This window comes from Podarcis erhardii (assembly GCF_964252035.2).
Source record: "Podarcis erhardii genome assembly, chromosome: 13".
Classification (NCBI taxonomy): domain Eukaryota; kingdom Metazoa; phylum Chordata; class Lepidosauria; order Squamata; family Lacertidae; genus Podarcis; species Podarcis erhardii.
Genome location: NC_138502.1, coordinates 22,095,575 through 22,114,871, shown reverse-complemented (window position 1 = coordinate 22,114,871; position 19,297 = coordinate 22,095,575). Strand labels below are relative to the sequence as shown.

Below are 19,297 nucleotides of genomic sequence, written 5' to 3'. Positions count from 1 at the left end.
CCTGGGGGGGGGGCAAAGGAGGAATGTAAAACAGACATACTTTCCACTATTCTACAAAGTACCGTGCGGCTAAAAACTTGAACTGAGGCCTGGTCAGGGCTAGTCCCTGAAAAGTAGCCAGGTTGCCAGTTTGAGCCTTCCTTGTGGGAAGAGGGCTGGGGCCGGCCCTATTATGAGACGCGCTGAGTCACTTGTCTCAGGTGTCAGATTGAAGGGGGCAGTGGAATGAATGCCACCCTCCACTGCCTTGCTAAGCCACCCCCACCCCCGGCTGCTAGAATGAGTTTGCCCCCTTGCCAGCTGCTGCTTGAGCTCTCGTTTCCGGCAGCTGCCTTGGCTAGACGTTTTGACACGGTGCTGCGAGATTTGGGACACCTTTGCTGCTGTGCTTGCAGTAAGTAGCAGTTGCCCGTCTTGTTGGTTGCAGTGACTGGGGATGAGGGGTGGTCCTGCCTTGCTTCAGGTGGCAAAACGGCTTGGGCTAGTCCTGGTTGTAGGGCACCTGCTTTGCATGTAAAACAAGGATGTAGTGCCTTGGCCTTGGGGATATGAGTGCCACCGCCTGGTTCTCTTTATCAAGCCGTTGGGACTCTTTGTCACTCGCCCTCTTGAGTGCTTTGGCCTGCCTGGAATGCGTCCTTGAGCAGTAATAACTGCTGCTTGCCAGAATGGAGGCTTGTATGTGCACTGGGTGTGTTTAGAAGGAAACCTCTTGACTTCTGTGTGGCTGGAATGCAACCTGCTGTACAAAGGTAAGAGTCACATGTATCTCTCTGCTTAAGTTTGCTTCTACCTCTCACATGTGCCTGGAAGGTTTGTTTGCTTGTTTATTTTATTTATATCCCACCTGCCTTCCAAAGAGCTCAAGATAGCATTCCTGGCTCTTCCTTTCCCCTCACAACAACCCTGCAAGATAGGTTAGGCAGAGAGTGTGACAGGCCCAAGGCCACCAAGTGAGCTTCATGGCAGAGTGGGGATTAGAACCCAGGTCTCCCAGGCTGTGGTCCAGCACTCTAACCACTACACAACTCTGCCCGTGAGCTTCCTCACACCAGTGAAAAGGTTCCAGGTTCAATCCCTGCTGTCCCCTGTTAAATGATATTGAATAGTAGGCAGGAAAATTTCTCCGTTGGGAAGCCGCTGCCACCACACAAGGGCAACGAGTTTACTGGGTGATTTGGGATGCTGGTTGCAGAGGCAGATTTAGGGGAGTGTGACTGGTGCAGAACCTCGGGGTTGGCACAGCTGTGATGCAGAATGGAAGGCAAGAGGCACCCCATTTTGGCATTGCCCAGGGCACCCCTGGAGAGCCAGAGGTTCCTCACCATTGTCCCAAAGGGTAAAGGCATCAATAGTACGCAGGATCTGGAGTGGATGGAAATTGAATGGAAAGGGGTAGCAATGTTAATGGATATGCAGCGGGATGTGTTTTACAAAAGAACAGAAGACAAATTCCTCACTACTTATGCCAAAGAGGAAAAATGCACGGAGAATATCCTTTAAGCTCAGTGATTTCATAGACTGGCTAATTATACTCACTAGAGAAGAAGCAAGGGCAGTTAATGATACAATAAACAAACCCTCTTCAAAGAGAAGGATCTGATTCAAAGTTAAGAGATCGATTCAAATTTATTATCACCAGGAAATTATTATTATTAAAAGCTTTCTTCATTTTGACTCTTTGGGCACAGATGACTTGGCAAGTTACTTATGCAGCAGAGGTGAAACTGGGATCCCAATCAATCCAGGAAAGGAAAAGGCAGGCTACAGTGGGACTGAAGATCTTATGGAAGTGGAAGCTTGAAGGGTATAGTTGGCCAGGTAGAGTGTTCCCCCAGCAACCGGGTAGCTGGCCCCGATGCCCTGATGGTCATTATTGTGCGGTTGCAAAGAGAGAGGACAAAATTCTTCCCTAGAGATTTTGCCCATCTCCAGCAAAATGAGCATACCGCACCTGAAGACATTCATGTTTTGCTTAAACAAAACACCTGCTGATAACCACAAAGATGGGATTTCATTATTATTATTATTAGTTTATATACTCCTTTCTGAAGTGGTATGTGGCTTTTTCCAGGGAGCCTCTGTTGGCCACCACATCTTTCTGGCTCTCGGGCATCATCCTGACACAATCCCTTCTCCTGACATGTGCACCAGTGCATGTTACCTCCTGGCACTTTCCTTACAGGCCCCAGAGGTGACCAGTGGTGTCTTCCTTGATGTGTCATGGAAGGAGCACTCCTGAAGTATCTCTTGGTGGAAGTGGTGATGAAACGTGTGAGGATAAGGGTAGCCAGATGACACTTCTCTGACATCCAGTTTTGTAGGTGGAAGTTCCTCCAGCAGGCCTTGCGAACTACCTCAGCAGGGAGGTTTGCTGCATTGATGACAAGTACTGGCACATGGCTGGAAGGATCTAGACTTGGTGCACATTGAGTTTGGCTTAAAGCATGAGTGGGGAAACTTTTAAAGCCCACAGGCCATGTACTTTTCCAGACAACCTTCTGGGGGAACCCAGTGGTGGGTGTAGCCAGAGGCAAAACATGAGTGAAACAACAGGTGTTACTCTTGTCTTTGTGCAGTAGGCCACATTCAAGTCACACAAAGCTTGGAGGTTTCTAAGGCAAGCAAGAGGCCTTATCACAGTTCAAGGACACAGTCCAATCGGCCTCAAGCTCTCCAGAAGAGGGTGGAGCAGTATCCATGAGAGAGAGTCCCAAGGGGTGGACAGAGATGCTTAATGGCCCCCAGGCCTGAGTTCCTCACCACTAAGCTAAAGCATAGAGGGTTACACATTGCTCCATCTTGTTTCCAAAGCATCCTGTCCATATATACCACTTCATATGGTGTATTTGAGGCGGAAGAATTGTTGATGGTGTTGAGGAAAGCAGAGTATTCCATCAGTGGGACATTAGGTGCGTTTTCAAAGTTTGCCCTCCGGTGCCATTAAAGTTATCCTGCCAAGCAGCTAAGCAGGTGCAAGAATGTGGGGAGAGGCAGGAGAACAAAGAAGCACAAGAAAAATAATAGGGAGTGCTGGCAGAAGACGTGTGTTTCTGGGAGAGTCCTAGCTCCACAAGGCTCTTAAAGAAAGAGTAGGGTAGAGTGAAAAGGCAGGTAAGGCTAACACTCTCAGCACACTGCCAGGGAGATGTATTCATACATCTCTTGCCTTGTGCCCAGCTGGACCATATACTTCAGCCTGGTCTTCCACCCCCCCTAAATAAGATTCATTGTTTCTTCCTTTGCCTGGTGGAAGAGTCAGCAGGAGAGGGGAGAACAGTGAGCTGAGAGGAGGTGCAGCAGGCAGCAGCTGTGATGGGGGGGGGGACAAGGAAGAAAGGTGTGTGAGGCGGGGGGGGGGAGCGGGAAAGCTGAGGGTGGGGAGATGCAGATGCTGTCGCAGTGCTTCTTCTTCTCTGGGCCCCTCTCTGGCAGGTGACATCACCGTTCTGGCACCGAAAGAAGGAGAAAAAGCACCAAATCCTGTTTTCCCTACCATTGTGTAATCTTAGGCAGCCTCTTCTATATCTGGGATTAGGAGAACTGATTTTTTAAGACATAGTAGCATACCCTCTCCTTTTTAGAAATGTAAAATAAAGCCCTGTTTACGCAAAACACATGAATATGTGCTCTTGCATTTGGTGTCCCCCCCCCCCCCATAGACAGCTACACCCAACCTGGCCCTACCGTTAGGGAGAATAAGGTTGCTGCAGCAGATGATGATAGCAATTCTCTGTGTGTGTCTTGCACAGCTCCCCGTATTCCCTAAGGGAGCCTGATGTCCTTTGGCACATTGTCCTTTTGCCACTACAGAAAACAAGATTCATATGCAGTTTTAGGAGGCGGGGGTCTGTATCTTGTCCTTCACCACAGGCAGCAAAATGTTTTGGGCAGAAAACTGCATGGTCTGTAAACCATTTGAAGAAACGTGGAAATAAAAAGAACAAAAATCTCAAAATCTTGTGGCGTTTTAAAGACGAAGGGCTGTATCCCAACTTAGTCCTATTTAGAGTAGGCTCATTGAAATGAATGAATGTGACTCAGGTCATTAATTTCAACAGGTCTATTTGAGTATGACTAACACATTGGATACAACCCTAACAAATGTCTCATGACATTTTGGGTGTGCTACAAGACTCTTAAATTGTTTTTGCTGTGACAGAGTAACACTGTTACCCCTTTGGAAATACCGTATTTTTCGCTCTATAACACGCACCCGACCATAACACGCACATAGTTTTTAGAGGAGGAAAATCTGTAGGCATGCCACCCGTAGGCATTCCCTCCATAACACGCACAGACATTTCCCCTTACTTTCTAGGAGGAAAAAAGTGAGTGTTATGGTGCAAAAAATACGGTAAATACAAGAGCTAGTGGTACAAATAAGTCAATTCTAAAGGGTTGTAATGGTCACTGTCTGCTACAGGTTTTTTTTTTTTTTTAAGGCTCAATTCAGGGTGGATTTGATTTAAATCAAATCAATTACAATCACAATTTAAATCACTAGTCAGTAAGACTTGATTTAATTCCCCCCCCTTTTTTTTTACAGAAAGGCATTCCTGCTGGTATAATCTTAATATTTACAATGAGATGAAGGTTTCATTTTTTGGAATAATAAATTTTCAGAGTAGTTTTTACAGCTATATCAAAAGTTAATTATTTGATTATACTATTAGAAATACATAGACAGATTATTATGAAATTATTGTGAGGTTTAGTAAGTTAACTGTTTACGTATATTTGGACAACTTTTCTGCTATACTTTATTGGAAGGAAAAAAACAATCATTTCCTTAATAACAATTTAAACAATTTATTTAATGAAAACAATAACATTGTAGCATATGTATCCATGTTTGTTAACTTTAGTGGTTAAACGTTTATATATATACTTAGACTGAGTTTTAACACGCATGGAAAACTTAAAACAAATCCTTATTTCCTGATGGCCTTTGGACTATAACATAACTTAAATAGAAAACTATCTTTAGAAATACTATTTCTTCCAAAAGCATTTTATTTTAAAAATCCAATTTAAATAAAAAAAAAATCCATTTTTTATTTTTTTTATTTTAAAATCATTGATTTTTATCCACCCTGGTTCAATTGATGGTTTGGTTCCATGGACCCCTCCAGAATTTTCACATTTCAGTACCCAGCAGTGTGTTCCTATGTCAGTGGAGCTTGCCTCTAGGTACGCGGATTTGGATTGCAGAATACCCTCTTTTTTTGGACATGTGTTTCATTCCACTTCTGAATAGACATGGAAGGGATTAAAAACCAAGAAAGAAACTTTTAGCACCTTAACAACTAACAAGCATAAGCTTTCATAGACTTTGGTGCACTTCAAGAAAACTTGTTCCTTAATAAATTAAGCTGCCTAGGTGCCAAAAGACTCTGTTGTTTTCTAATGCAGAAGACTAACAAGACTGCCCCTCTGTAAATGTACAGGACTACACAAAGGGGAAGGGTCGCAGTTCAGTGATAAGAGCATCTGCTTTGCACACCAAAGGTCTCAGCTTCAGTCCCTGGCCTCTCTAGGTAAAGCTGGGAGTCACCCTCTGTCAAAAACCCCGAGGGGTGCTGCCAGTCAGTGCAGGTAATACTCAGCTAGATAGGCCAGTGCCTTGCTTGGTATAGGGTAGCTTCTAGCATGTGCCCTGTAAATCAAGCCCACCACCACCTGATTCTGCAGTTTTTGGGATTTTTTGAAAACAAAGCAAAATAAATAAATAAATTGCAATAGGTTTGCAAAGTCGTTTGATCTGGATTCTGAAACCAATGCAGGAAAGCAATTTAAAAGAATTTAAAGGTTTGCATCTGATTCAATGTGCTTGCAAGTGGTACGGAAAGGGTTCTTGCGACTCGTGATTAGGTGCATTTGGAAGGTCTGGCACAATGGCTGCCTCTTGCTGTTGGCCCCTTTCCCTCGCAGCCTCTTTCTCTCTCTCTCTCCCCCCACCCCCATTTCCTTTGCTGGGTGGAGCTGCGGAAGGAATGAGCTCACAGCTGCTAATGTATTCCAGATGGAACCTCGGCTGCTCTGTTCTCAGACTTTGGCACCTTCCCAGACTCTTTCTTCCCTGCTGCCCCCTCATGCCCCCTGTTCTTTTTACACGCTGCCAATCTCTGCGCGATGCGCCGCCGCTGCCAGCTCCCTTGCTGCCCTGTCCCATTTGGCTCGCCGCTAGGGGGCAGTGATCTGGCGTGAGGCTTCAGCCAATGCTTGCAGGTAGCCACCACCGCTGCATCTCTTCTGTGAGAGTTTGCTAAAACAAATAAAAATGTGCTTTTTAAAAAATGGACAAGATCAAGTACAAGAGGCCCTTGGCAGCAGTGCAGCAAGTCCTGTGTCATGCAAAAAAGGACATTGCGTTTGTGCTGAGAAGGCACCGGTGCAACTGGTTGGATCTAGCAGTGGTGGAGTTTGTCCTGGAGTATTTAATGGTCTGGGAACTGGCATAGATTCCCTGGTGATTGTATGGGCATTAAAGAGCCAGGGAGCTGGTGATGGGGCAGAAAGGGAAGGTGCAGGGGAGGCTACTGTTGGATGCTGTTTTCCCCTCACTATGCTCTCTCTCTCTTTGCAGGAGCCTGAGCCGGTTGAAGAATGCGTCCAGAGTACGCTGGCCGCCTTGTACCCCCCCTTCGAAGCCACTGCCCCCACCCTGCTGAGCCAGGTCTTCGAGGTGCTGGAGCGGACGTACCAGCACGACGCCCTGCGCTACACCCTCGACTTCCTTGTTCCTGCCAAGCACATCCTGGCTCGCATCCAGAGTGAAGCCTGTGTGAGCTGCTGCATCGGTTTGGCTCTGTTCCTCCGGAATATACCTCTGAGTGGGAAATCTAGCTCAGCACAGGGGCAGTATAAAAGCACTCTGTTCTGATGCTGGAATCCCATTACAGACCTGTAGAACCACAGCTGGTGGACTTCCCTTCTGCGCTAGAGCTCACTCCAAGAGTCAGGCCGAGTCTTATTAACTTCAGCATCCCCCTTGCTCCAGACAATAAGTTCCAAACACATCAACCTTGTACCCCCATTTGACTGTTGGCAGATGTGGGTGGGTGGCAGTTTAGAGAAGGAGTGTACATTTTCTCCAGCTTTAGGACTCTTTGAAATGTTAAGCCGTGCACTGGGCTTCCCTCTCCCCTCCCCTCCCCATCAGTTGTGTGGATTCCATGATGGTGCCATGCAAAAGCAGGAACTGTGTGCATCATGAAAATCTCAGCTTTGGTGCAGAAACCAAGTTTTTAGCCCTTAAGATGCTGGAGGGATTCTTATAAATCCTTTGACTGGTGAAATGCCAGCTGCCAGAGGAGGGTGGGACAGGATTTCTCATGATCAGGGAGTGGCTCTTTGCCCCTCTGCGAGGTTGGCAGAAGCAAAATAGATGGTGCAAAATAAACAAATCTTCAGTATATTCATTGTCACGGGACTTAGCATTTCTTGATGCAAAATTTTCTTTTCTCCCAAGGCAGTGCTGCATATATAATTCTGTGCCTCTCTTTCCCACTGTTGCAGGCTCAGTATAGTGGCTTTGTGTTCTGCCATGAGGGCTGGCCACTGTGCCTCCGCGAGAAGGTCCTAGTGCAGCTGGGCTCGCTGCCCTGGCAGCACCTCTGCCCTGGCGATTTTTACCTGCAAGTGGTGCCTCACCGGGAGTGCTCTCCGCGTCTGGTGCTGAAATGTCTGTCCCCAGAGGGCCGTGGTGTCCAGGAGCTGCCTGTGTCCTCTGACTCCTACCCCTTCCTTTTCACCGTCGAGTGGCTCAATGGCATCAACAAGGAACGCCGAGCGGGGCGCCTGGAGCGCTGCCTCCTGGCTGCTGGAGAGAAGGTGCTGAGCCTGCCCTGGCCAGAACTGGTCTACCCCCAGTTTGTGCACAAGGACGGGTTCATTGTGGGCCAGCGGTGCCCTGCGGACTTGCCTCCTGAGGTCCTGGGGGCCCGGAGCCCTGGAGACGGGCGCCATTCCGGCGGCGAGAACCGGGAGTCTGAGGGGGAATACGTTCACCTCCTGGAGGTCAGCCCCACCCTGCACCAAGCCCCCAGGATCCCACAGCCTTGTGGTACCCAAATTCAGACAATGCCTACTCGCAAGGGGCACAATAAGAGCAGGAGCCGGCGCCATCGGGCCTGGCTCCACCACAAGTCTGGGTGTGGGGAGAACTTTGCCTTGCGCCAGGCCTGCAAAACCCAGGAGGCGGAGAGGTGCAGCCGAGAAAGCAGTGCTCGGGGGGATAGGGTGGAGCAGCAGAGAGGAAATCCTACTCTAGTCCTGGGTTTAGCATCAGAAGCCTCTCAGGAAGTGGCGAGCTTGAGTCCTGGGCAACAAGAGCAAAACCAGAGCCCCTCTGGAACCGAGGCACGGGCGGCCATTTTTGATGTCGTTGCTGCTGCTGCTGCTGCTGCCGCCACTGAGGACACAGGACAAGGGAAAGCTGAGGTGCCAGGAACTGTCCACCACGATCCTGCTCATTCCAAGGAGGACAGCAATGAGAACCACTCTCCGGCTGCAGCCACACCAAAACGCACCTCCAAGGGAAACCGCAGGAAGAAAAAGGGGGCCGGGAGAGGCGGCGGCGGACGAATTAGACAGGGGGTCGATTCGGCTAGCAAAGAAGAAGCAGCTTCTACCGATATAAAAGAGCCCAGGAAAGAGGAAATTTCTGTTGGTACAAGGGAACAGGATTCGAGGAATGCAGAAGCTGTAATTAGCACCCAAGAGCAAGCAGCTAGCATCGAGGACTGCTGTGTCAGCATCGCAGTTTGTGGCAGCACCCAGGAGAGAAGTAGCGTCCCTGGGGATCGAAGCCTTGTTGCCAGAGAGGAGGTTGTCAGTGCCAGTGAGTTGGCTGCTGGCACTGGAGAATGTACTGTTGACACCAGGGAGCCAGAGGGTGATGCAGAAAAGTGCTCTCTTTCTGTCGGCGATGGTGGCATTGGCACCAGTGGAAGAGGCGTCGGCAGAGAAGGCCCGAGTATTTGTGCCGAAGACCCAGCTGCTTTTGCGGAGGCTGACGGACCTGCAGTTGGCAGAGAGGAGCAGAGCATCAGCCCCCCAGGGCAAGGGGTGGATGGTACTGAAGGGCCTTGTATGGGAGAACAGGGCCTCCCCATTAGTACCGAAGAAGCAACGTTGATCCCATTGCCAAAGAAGAAGGAGCCAAGTGCTGATGGGAGAGAGGACGCCCTAAGTACTGCAGCTGATCAGGGCGCAGAGGAAACACAGAAATCGCCTCACCTTGCTGCAGTTCATCTCGGGCAGGCTGTAGACTGGGCGCTTGTGCTGTCGGGTGTCTTTGCTCTAACAGGTAAGTGACAAAGCAAGGTTGTCTTAGGTTCAGATAGTCATCTTTTCAGGATTTGAAACTGCCTTGTTTTGTCCTTCTTGTAACCCTTAGGATGTGCAGAAAACTTTGGACCCCTATGCTTCTGTATTCACAACAGTGTGGGAATGCAGTGTCGGGATTATATTCATTTTATAAATGGGAAAACAGGCTTTGGTTAGCTTATCCACTCACACTACAATCAAAAGCTGGTTTTAAGCCAGTTGAGGCATCTCCCCAGGCAATGCTGCTTTTGCATGAGGAAGTCATAGCTGTTGCAAAGGATCCCACAAACTCACTGGGTAAGGGTAGACAAGCCATCAGCTTTCAGCTTTTGCCCACTCCCATCCTACAGGTAAAATAAAACTGCTTTCTCTTACAGGGCTGTTGCAAAGATTACTGCAATTAAAGCACCATCTATGTGTTAAATGTAATTATGGATTGCGAGGATCCACCTGTTGGATGATGCTTGTGACATCTCTGCGGCGAGTCACATAGATCCCGCCTGCTTCTACCTTTTCTATTTTAAGAAATGGCTTTCCACTATGGATAGGCTTTTCCCTTTTGTTATCATTTTTCTACTTTGGAGGCTGTGCACTCCCAAGTTGTTGGAGCACATTTCTGTCCCTGGAATGTTTATTCCCTCTGTCTCTCTTCTGCTCTTCTCCACTACGCAGGGATGGGGAAGTAGTGCCAGAGATGCTGGGTGAGGCTAGTGCTAAGAGAAAACCATAAACAGGTACATAATTGGTTCAGAGCTGCCCTTAACCGAGAGGTGCATTAAGGTGAGGAAAGGCCACCTGGGGACGTAGATTTTGGTTGCCATTGAAAATGGTGGAGTGGGAGGCAGGCAAGTGTGGCCCACAGGGCACAATCGACCAACTGGTCCTCCTGGCTGAAATTAGTAGGAGCTGTGCGAGAGCCCATTATACAGCTACTTTTAATTTCAGTGGGACGTGTGCAGAAGAATTCTCCAGTGGATTGTGCCCCATATTAACCAGAGTGCAGAACAGTAGAAGTGCACCATGGGAACTTGGGATGGGATTCCAACACCAAGTCTGGAATTCTGTGCGCGCTGCATGAGAGCAAATCCCATCAAATGCAGTACTGCTTAACTTCCCAGTAAATATGCATAGGCTTGGGAAGCATGGATTAGAATGGAGGTACTCTGGCAAGTGGGAAACCCAAAGGGCCATTGCACACTGCAGCCTGTGTCTGACTGTGCGTAAGATCTCTGCAAAACTAGTCTCCTTGGGCTTCCCAAACCGACTGTCCTTTCGCCCACATTTTGCCATCTTCCTCAACATCACAAGGTCTGAGCAAAACAAACCTCCTCACATGCCACATCACAGCAGTTTGCAAAAACCACTCCCTAACCCAAAGCCACAAGACACGACCCAAAATAACACCAGAGCCTGATCATGTTACCAGAGGCCTGTGGCTTGCAAAATGGGAGGCAGACCTCCCTGAGGGCAGACACAAAAGGGAAGCGTAAACAAAGGCAAGACAGAAAGGAAGGGAAAAACTGGAATGTTACAGGGGAGAACAAAGGGAGGAGCTGCTTCAAAAAGGCATAATATTAGTGGCACTCTTTAGGATCCCTCTATATTTAACAAACTGGTCATCAGAAGTAACAGTGCATCTGACCGTGTGGTTAAGCGCCATTATTTTCTTTGAATTTGCCTCATCTTTTTCCCTCTCCCAATTTAGCTTTTGGGTGAGATGATAAGAGGGGGATCAGAGGACCCTCCACACACAGAAAGAACATGGGGCAGGGGCCATGTGGGTTAGCTTCACATTCTGTTTACCATGCCATCCATATATGTTTAGAGCATGTTGAAAGGAACTCTGTATGTGCACTGCTATACGTGCATAAAACTTCTCCAAGCAAGGGAGAACTCCCTTGAGGTATTCCTAGGCCTCCTTCTGACACACTCTGAATGAGTTGAGGGGCGGGGCATGACCACTTGGTACATCAGTGGAAGTGGGCAGAGACCTCCCCCCACATCTTTTTCCAGTGTGTGTGTGTGGGGGGGATTATTTGAACTGTCGGAAGAACAGCCCTATAAGAACAGATCAGAGCAGCAATTAGTCCCATGTTCAGCAGCAGCAAATCAGATGCCTTTGGGAGCTCAAAAACAGGGTGTGCTAGGCAATATCTCTCCCCACCCTCCAAAAAAAAAATCTGTTCCCAGCATCTGGTATTCAGAGCTAAATTGCTCCACTAGCATGGAGGTTCCATTTCGCTTTCATGGCTAATAACCTTTGATTGACCTGTTTCCCCCTGCATTCATCTAATCCATTTTAAGAGCCATCTAAACTGAGGTTAGGGGGAAAAGGCTGTTTCCTTTCAACTGATGTGGTAGAGACCTTTGGGGCTGGATCCAAAGGTTCTCGCTTCCTCTGTTGGAAAGCTTTTTCCTTCGATAGAAGAACTTCCATTGGCAGAAGACTCGGAGGAAGCAAAGGACGAGAACTTTGGGATCTGATTGTTGCCCTTTCCCACAGCACATCAACTTAGTGATGACAATGTGTTCCTCCATGCAACACAACACTGCTTTGAAAAAGACCTGTAGCGCAAGCTTACATTTGTATAGGGCAGGGATGGAGAACCCTTGGCCCGCTAGGTGTTGCTGAACTACAACTCCCATCAGTCCCAGCGAGCATGGCCAAAGATCAGGGATGATGGGAGTTGTGATCCAGCAACATCTGGAGGGTGGCATGTGTTCCCCATCTGTGGTGTAGGGCAATATATCCCAGCACACAATACAGCAGCAGGGGAAACGGAAGAATTTTCATTACAATGACAGTGTGTCACCATCTGGGTGTGTGTTTATAAGAACAGGTAACTTAAAGAAAAAGGTAACTCGCCTGGCAAGATTTTCCTAAAGGAAAACAATGAAAGGTGGGTGGGGAGTGTCTTTTAAACAGCCTTAATTTTGTCAGTTATGAATGATACAACTTGCAAGTCACAAAAGTGGAGTACTTACACTATTTTTGAGCAAACATCAGACCTTTCAAGTGTCCCTATTTCCCAGGGACAGCCCCTGATTTACAAAAGCTGTCCCAGTTTCTGATTTGATCCCAGAATGTCTTGCTTTTCCTTAGGATGTTCCTATTTTCATCAGAGAAATTTTGCAGGGTATGGAGTTATCTGACCCCTGAGCCATCTGAAGGCAGCCCTGTATAGGGAAGTTTTCTAATGTTTAATGTTTTATTATGTTTTTATATATGTTGGAAGTTGCCCAGAGTGGCTGCAGCAACCCAGTCAAATTGGTGGGGTATAAATAGTAAAATTATTATTATTATGGAATAGGTTGTCCCTATTTTCATTGGATAAATGTTGCAGGGTACAGAACATTCAGGGTCTAGGTATCTGGAGGTATCCCTCCTTCCCCTCTACCCAAAAAGAACAATGCATACTATGGCTTTGATGGATCCTTAGTTAACTTATGGAAGCTGTTCCTTCCTCTTACCTGCAGCCACCTGCCACCCTCACAAAGGTTTCATTGAGGGTCTCTTGTGTGTGCGTGCTCCCTCTTGAGAAGGGAGGAAGGAATGGAAAAACTTTCTCTATGTGAACTTCTTTAAGTGAAATTATCTTAGGGTTCAAGCTCTATCCTTACATTGTTGGGGAGGGGGGCTGAGCTTCCATTTAGGCTTTTTGGAGGGTTTTATGTAGCTCTTCTGCGAAGGCAGGAATTAGAAACTTTCCTTCTGTGAACTCTCTTATGCTAACATCTTAGGATCTTTGTGCTGTGTATTTGATGTTATGGAGCAAATAAATTATAGGAACTGGTAGGAAATGGATTTTTTTTTTTCAATCAGTAGGAAATTACCACTTTTTCCCAACCCCAAAAGGCAACATAACCCTGGGAAGATAGCGCAGTAACTATTTTATGGAGCATGAGCTCAGGGGTTCTTTCTGTAATAGTCTATTTTTAAAAAGCGTTTTGTGTTGGCTTGGTAAATAGGCATGGCTTGCATATGGCAATGGCTAAAATCTGTCCTCTTTAATCTTGTATTATCTCTGCTTTAGCATGCAAGCATATCAACCTTCTTCATTGATATAGTTGCATCTGGGCTTTTCCACACTCTTAACATGCAGCAAAAACAAGGTTTGCAACCATCTGTATACTTGGCAAAGTGCTGCAGCCAAGTTTGCTTCTCTGAGGGAAGCATGTGTTTTGTCTCATTCACAGGCTGCGTTTTGAGATGTATACTTAAACCTTAAGGTGTACCCTTTAGAACTGCAATGTGTGAACAATTTAATTATATGGTGGGGATTTGAGTGGCATCTAAGCTCAGTGTGATTTCAGAGGAGGGAACAAGGATTAACTGTGAGTCAGGACTAAACTGAATCAGACCCCTTGGCTGTTCCACAGCCTTATGGCAAGTAAGGGAAGATCTGGCCCACAGATCCTTTCTAACCAGCCCTTAGAAAGAACATTTCACAAGCCTCATTCCCCCTTCCCAGCTCTTCTTCACTATAATGCCTGCCATCATTTTGTTCAATTGGCATCAAAAGGGTTCAGGAACCATCAGAATGTACGCTTCCCCATATCCTCAAATGCTTGCTAAGGTCTTCATTTAAAACTGTGCACTTTAGAGTAGGGGTTTTAAAGGCTTCTATCCCTTGCTATTCCCAGTGAAAAAAGTGGCTGTTAAGAAGAAAGGCTCTGTCAGACCTCACTCCAAGTTCCTGCTTGCCGTGAAGCCGTGGGCCCAAATGCTTTTTTTGCCCCTCAACTTTCTTGATAGGTTCTTGAAGCCGCAACCCTCTCTCTCTCTCTCTCTCTCTCTCTCTCTCTCTCTCTCTCCCTCCCTCCCTCTCTCCTGCTGTTTGCTGTTTCCCAGTAACTGAGTAGCTGGGGTTGGGTGGCAACGCAAGAAAAGGAAGTTTGGAGTCAATGAAATTTGGATTTTGAGTGGCTAACCTGCTCGTTTGTTTAAATCAGGACCGGAAGCTTTCCCAGGTTCCAAGACAAATGTACCTTATGTTTTTCTTCTGATGCTCCCTCCACAGGAGGAATGGACAGGTCAGGACGGCCCTTGCTGATTGTGGTGCCTCAGCCTCTTCGGGATGAGCTGCCACCAGGACAAACGGATCTAGTCAATACCATGAGATACCTGTACTCCCTTCTCAGGTAAACTTTTACCTCAAGATGCAGCTCCTCCCAAGGTGACCCAGCAGGAGATAAAGTGTGTCGGCTTGAGTAAACAGCTGTGCTAACAAAGATGTAAATAGTCTTGGAGTGAGGCTGATTGTCAGGATTTCTTTCCAAAGAAAAATAAAATAAATTCATCAAGAAAGGTTGAAAATTCAGTAAATTCTCCTCAGCATCGTCATAAAATAGCAAGCTAACAGAAACCACTTTGGAAAGCCATTAACAGTCAAATTGGCTTAAATTTGTAATTTAAAGCTGCTTTGACACTTTATGCTAAAAAGTGCCTTTGAGGCACTGTTTGCGCCAAGTGTGAGTGTTTTCATGAGCTAGTGTGGCATCATGGTTAAGGGCATGAGCAGTGAGCTGGAAAAAAACCCCTCAGTTCATATCTTACCATGAATTCATTTCATGGCTTTAAGCCAGGGATGGGGAACCTGTGGCCTTCCTGTTGCTCTTTGACTCCTGATTCCCGTCAGCCCCAGCTTGCATTCAGAGGACCTCTGGTTCCCCATCCCTGCTTTAAATAAGCCACTAGATCCCACTGCCCTCTCCTCATCTGTGGAGATAATAAAGCAGGCCTACCTAATAAGGGCCAGTAAACTGTGCTGATATAATGTATGTGGAGCACTCTGAACACCATGATGTTAATTAGTACCATTCAGTGCACAGTTGCTGTCAGTTCTCTACTTCTTAATTTGGAATTGTTAACAACAAAGAATTTCCTCCTGTGCCTTGTGTGTACTAATGATAGTACACAGAAATATATATATATATATATATATATATATTTGCTTTCGTAGATGTTGTATCTCTCTTCACACAAGTGCCCATTAATGAAGCCTTGACAGCTATTCAAAACAAATACAATCCCCCCGAATACATCTTGGACCTGACCAACCACTGCCTAACCAACACGTACTTCATCCACAATGGACAAAGATACAAACAGATAGAAGGAGCACCTATGGGATCACCCCTCTCACCGGTCATCGCAAACCTGTACATGGAACACTTTGAAACCAATGCTTTAGACAAGTCAGAACACAAACCCAAACTTTGGCTCAGATATGTTGACGACACCTTTGTAATTTGGCCACACGGGAAAGAAAAACTGGATAGCTTCCTCACACATCTCAACAACTTACACCCCAAAATACAATTCACTATGGAAATAGAAGCCAACAACCAACTTCCCTTCCTTGACGTCCTAATCTACAAAAAACCTGATGGCTCCCTAGGACACACTATCTACCGGAAAAAAACACACACCAACCGCTACTTACATGCACAATCACACCACCACCCTGCACAAATAAACTCCGTAGCCAAGACTCTCATCTCCAGAACCAAACGCCTGGCTGACAAAGACCACTTGACAACTGAGTTACAGAATCTCTCAAACGTGTTAATTGCCAATGGATACCAGCAAAACAGGATTACGAAGCTAATCCAAAAGGAAACACCCCCCAAAAACCAAGACACAGAAGAAAACAATGGCATGGCCCTCCTCCCTTATATCAAGGGCACTACAGATAAAATTAGCAAAATCCTCCATAAACACAATATCAAAACAGCCTTTTGCACCAACCAAAAAATAGCCAATATCCTCAGAAACCCCAAGGATAAAATCCAGTTGGAAAACCAAGGGATCTATGAAATACCCTGCAAAGTCTGCCCAGCCACATACATTGGACAAACAAACAGACGAATAAATGCACGTATCGCAGAACACAAGAATGCCGTCAAAAAAGAAGAAAAAACTTCCTCTCTTTTCCAACACATGAAAGAAACAGGACACGAAATTAATTTTGCAGATTCCAAATTGCTCTTTAACACGGAACATCACCACAAGAGAATAATCATGGAAGCCATCGAGATAGAGAAACACCCTCACAACATGAACAAGCGTGACGACACATCCCGCTTGCCAGACATCTGGAAATTAGCCCTCGCCACAAAAACTGACACCAGATCCAGAGGCACACAGAACGCCAACACCAATCAACCACACCAGACCCAAACCCAGACCCTCTCCACAGATGAATTACAGACACCATCCAGTAGCCAATCCATGGTGGCACCTCCGGATGCTGCACCCCCCTGCAATCCCTACACAGATCTGGCTGACACAAGCCACAAAACCACAGCTCGCCCCTATACACGAAGCCAAGCCAGAGCACAACTAAGTACAGTACAGCCATCTTCTCAGGAAAACTCTTCACAAAGTTCAAGAGGTCAAGACACAAAGACTTTAACAACTAATCCACACCTAATGACCCACCTAAGTGGTACTCAGGATATCACTCAAGAAATCACTCAAGATATCTCTCAAGTAATTAAGGAACAAAAGAAGAAAAGGCACACTAGCCTGGGAACTTCCTCTCTGCCCAGAACATTGGAGGCTATACACCACACCCCCTCTACAGTATTTATAGGAACTCAAACACTGAGATCCTGCTCTGTTCCAGTAACAAGAAGCCGAAAGCACCAGCCTGAAGATGACGAGTGAGACCTCGTCGAAACGTCGCCTAGACACCCCAACTTTTACACGGGAAGACACCCGAGGACACCAAAACCTGCATATATATATATATATATATATATATATATATATATATATATATACACAGAAATTTCTTCAGTTTTCTCATCTGTACAACTGTGGCCTAGAGTGGGGTTATTGTGAGGATAATATAAGCCTTATGCTTCCATGAAGCCCTTTACAAGTGAAATATGCTGACCAGCTTTTGTACACTGACTTTGCTGCCCCTTTGATGACTTTGCAGCTCCATTTCTCCCTTTTCTCTCCACAATTGTTCCAGGCAAGAGCTGAAGGCCCGTGGGTTGACACTATTGTTGGACCTGAGCCAGGTGGATGACTGGGCCCTCCAGGCCCCTGTGCTGCTGCCGGCCATTAGGACATTCCAGGTATCTTCCTGACTTGACTGTAGGAGCTCTGTATCTGTGTCCTCGTGTTTTCTGCTCCTGTTCTCAGTAGACAGGCTGTGGGTTTTACTGATGCAGCAATAATTTATTATGGCAATATCTTCAGAATGTAAAGGGGAGGGGGAGGAGAAGGTTCTCACTGTCACAGCCTTCCATATTTAGGATAGGTATGTATAATGGCATAATAACAGTAATGATCATGGCGATGATTACGATTACATAATGAAAAGTGATCACCAACACTTCTGCCCTGGACATCAAAATGGTACAGTGGTACCTCAGGTTACATACGCTTCAGGTTACAGACTCCGCTAACCCAGAAATATTGCTTCAGGTTAAGAACTTTGCTTCAGGATGAGAACAGAAATTATGCTCTGGCGGTGCGGCAGCAGCAGGAGGCCCCATTAGCTAAAGTGGTGCTTCAGGTTAAGAACAGTTTCAGGTTAAGAACAGACCTCCGGAACGAATTAAGTACTTAACACGAGGTACCACTGTACTGGATTAAAACAACAACAAAGCTTTCCACCCTTTTGAGAATATATTAATTTATTAATTAAATTTCTATCCCACCCAGAGGAGGGATGGGGTGGCAATACGGTAAAGCTTTGGCTTTTCCATTTCGTTGTCTGAGAGCCACTGCTAAGAAGCCCTTTCTGTGACCCCTTGTTGCCTCTTGCATACCACAGAACATTGCAGCTCTTGTGGCTATGCCCTATGTCCAAGGCCCCCTCCTCTTCCCCAATCCACAACTTTTTCTCCCTCTGCCTGTAAACCTCCCATCTTTTCTTCCTACTCTATGAAAGCCTTATGCAAATACGCCTCCATAAAGCAAAATCCTTTATCTTTTTAGGAGAGTTCTCCAGCCCCCATCCGTCAGCTGCTGGTGATATTGCCACCTGATGACCGTTTTGTACCCCATGAAGAGGAGCTGGCTTTGGAACCTGCTGCGGTAAGTTCTCCTATTTATTATTATTTATATACCACTTTTTCCTCCAAGGTGCTCAAGGTAGTGTACATAGCCCCCTTTCTCCCTATTTTACCATCACAACAACCCTGTAAGGTAGCTTATGCTGAGAGACTGTGACTGGCCCAAGGTCACCCAGTGAACTTCATGGCTAAGGGGGAAAGGTCACTTATTGACTGCATTTCTGAATCACCTTTCTTCCCAAGGGATCCCAGTGCAATGCACAATAAAAAAGTACTTCCAATAAATAAAGCATAACAGATAGCCAAATATGATTTAAAAATATCAGAACCATTAAAACACAAAAACCTTACCTGTAGTTGTTAGGTATTGAAGCAACTTTACTCGTTTTGTAAAAGCCTAGCAGAAGCATCTTCGGCTAGTGCCTCAATGTATAAAGGAAGGAGGGAAAATGTACCGCCAAATGGAGAGCATTCTAGTGTTGGGGTGTCACCACAGAGAAGGCCCTGTTGCATGCCCCTGTACCAGGAATGCTCATGGGAACAATGAGTAGAGCCTCATTTTGAAGAACAAGTTGGATGTTATTGGATTTTAATCCAGGCCTCCTAAGCCCCAGCCAGCACTCTATATGCAGAATAAAAATAGTAGAATATAAACATGACAAAATACTGCAGAGAGAACACTGAAAGAGACAACATAATTTGTACTTTGTCGTACATAACTGTACTTCCAAGATGTGTGTGTGTGTGTGTCCATATATATATATGTGTGTGTGTGTGTGTGTGTGTGTGATAATTATAAATAGCTAAGGACTGCCCCTCTCTTCTCTAATGTTAGTTTGGGCCTAACTTGAACCTAGGGTTCACGAGTGGAGCAGAAGATGGGTGGTGAAGGGACTGGGGTTAGGCACTGATGCAAGGAGGCAGGATT

General features: G+C 46.3%; 1 protein-coding gene across 3 annotated transcripts in view; it reads left to right on the top strand.

The window, feature by feature from the left end:
• Nucleotides 1–19,297, top strand: part of ARHGEF40 (Rho guanine nucleotide exchange factor 40) — a 40,475-nt gene that overhangs the window by 5,692 nt on the left and 15,486 nt on the right. For all 3 annotated transcript variants that reach the window (XR_014150285.1, XM_081834997.1, XM_081834998.1), the window contains exons 2-6: nucleotides 6,590–6,787; nucleotides 7,522–9,313; nucleotides 14,355–14,475; nucleotides 17,319–17,424; nucleotides 18,293–18,391. Coding sequence is in view for 2 of the 3 variants with exons in the window: in XM_081834997.1 (XP_081691123.1) it covers nucleotides 6,590–6,787; nucleotides 7,522–9,313; nucleotides 14,355–14,475; nucleotides 17,319–17,424; nucleotides 18,293–18,391 (2,316 nt within the window). In the remaining variant the exon portion in view is untranslated. The remainder of the gene's footprint in view (nucleotides 1–6,589; nucleotides 6,788–7,521; nucleotides 9,314–14,354; nucleotides 14,476–17,318; nucleotides 17,425–18,292; nucleotides 18,392–19,297) is intronic.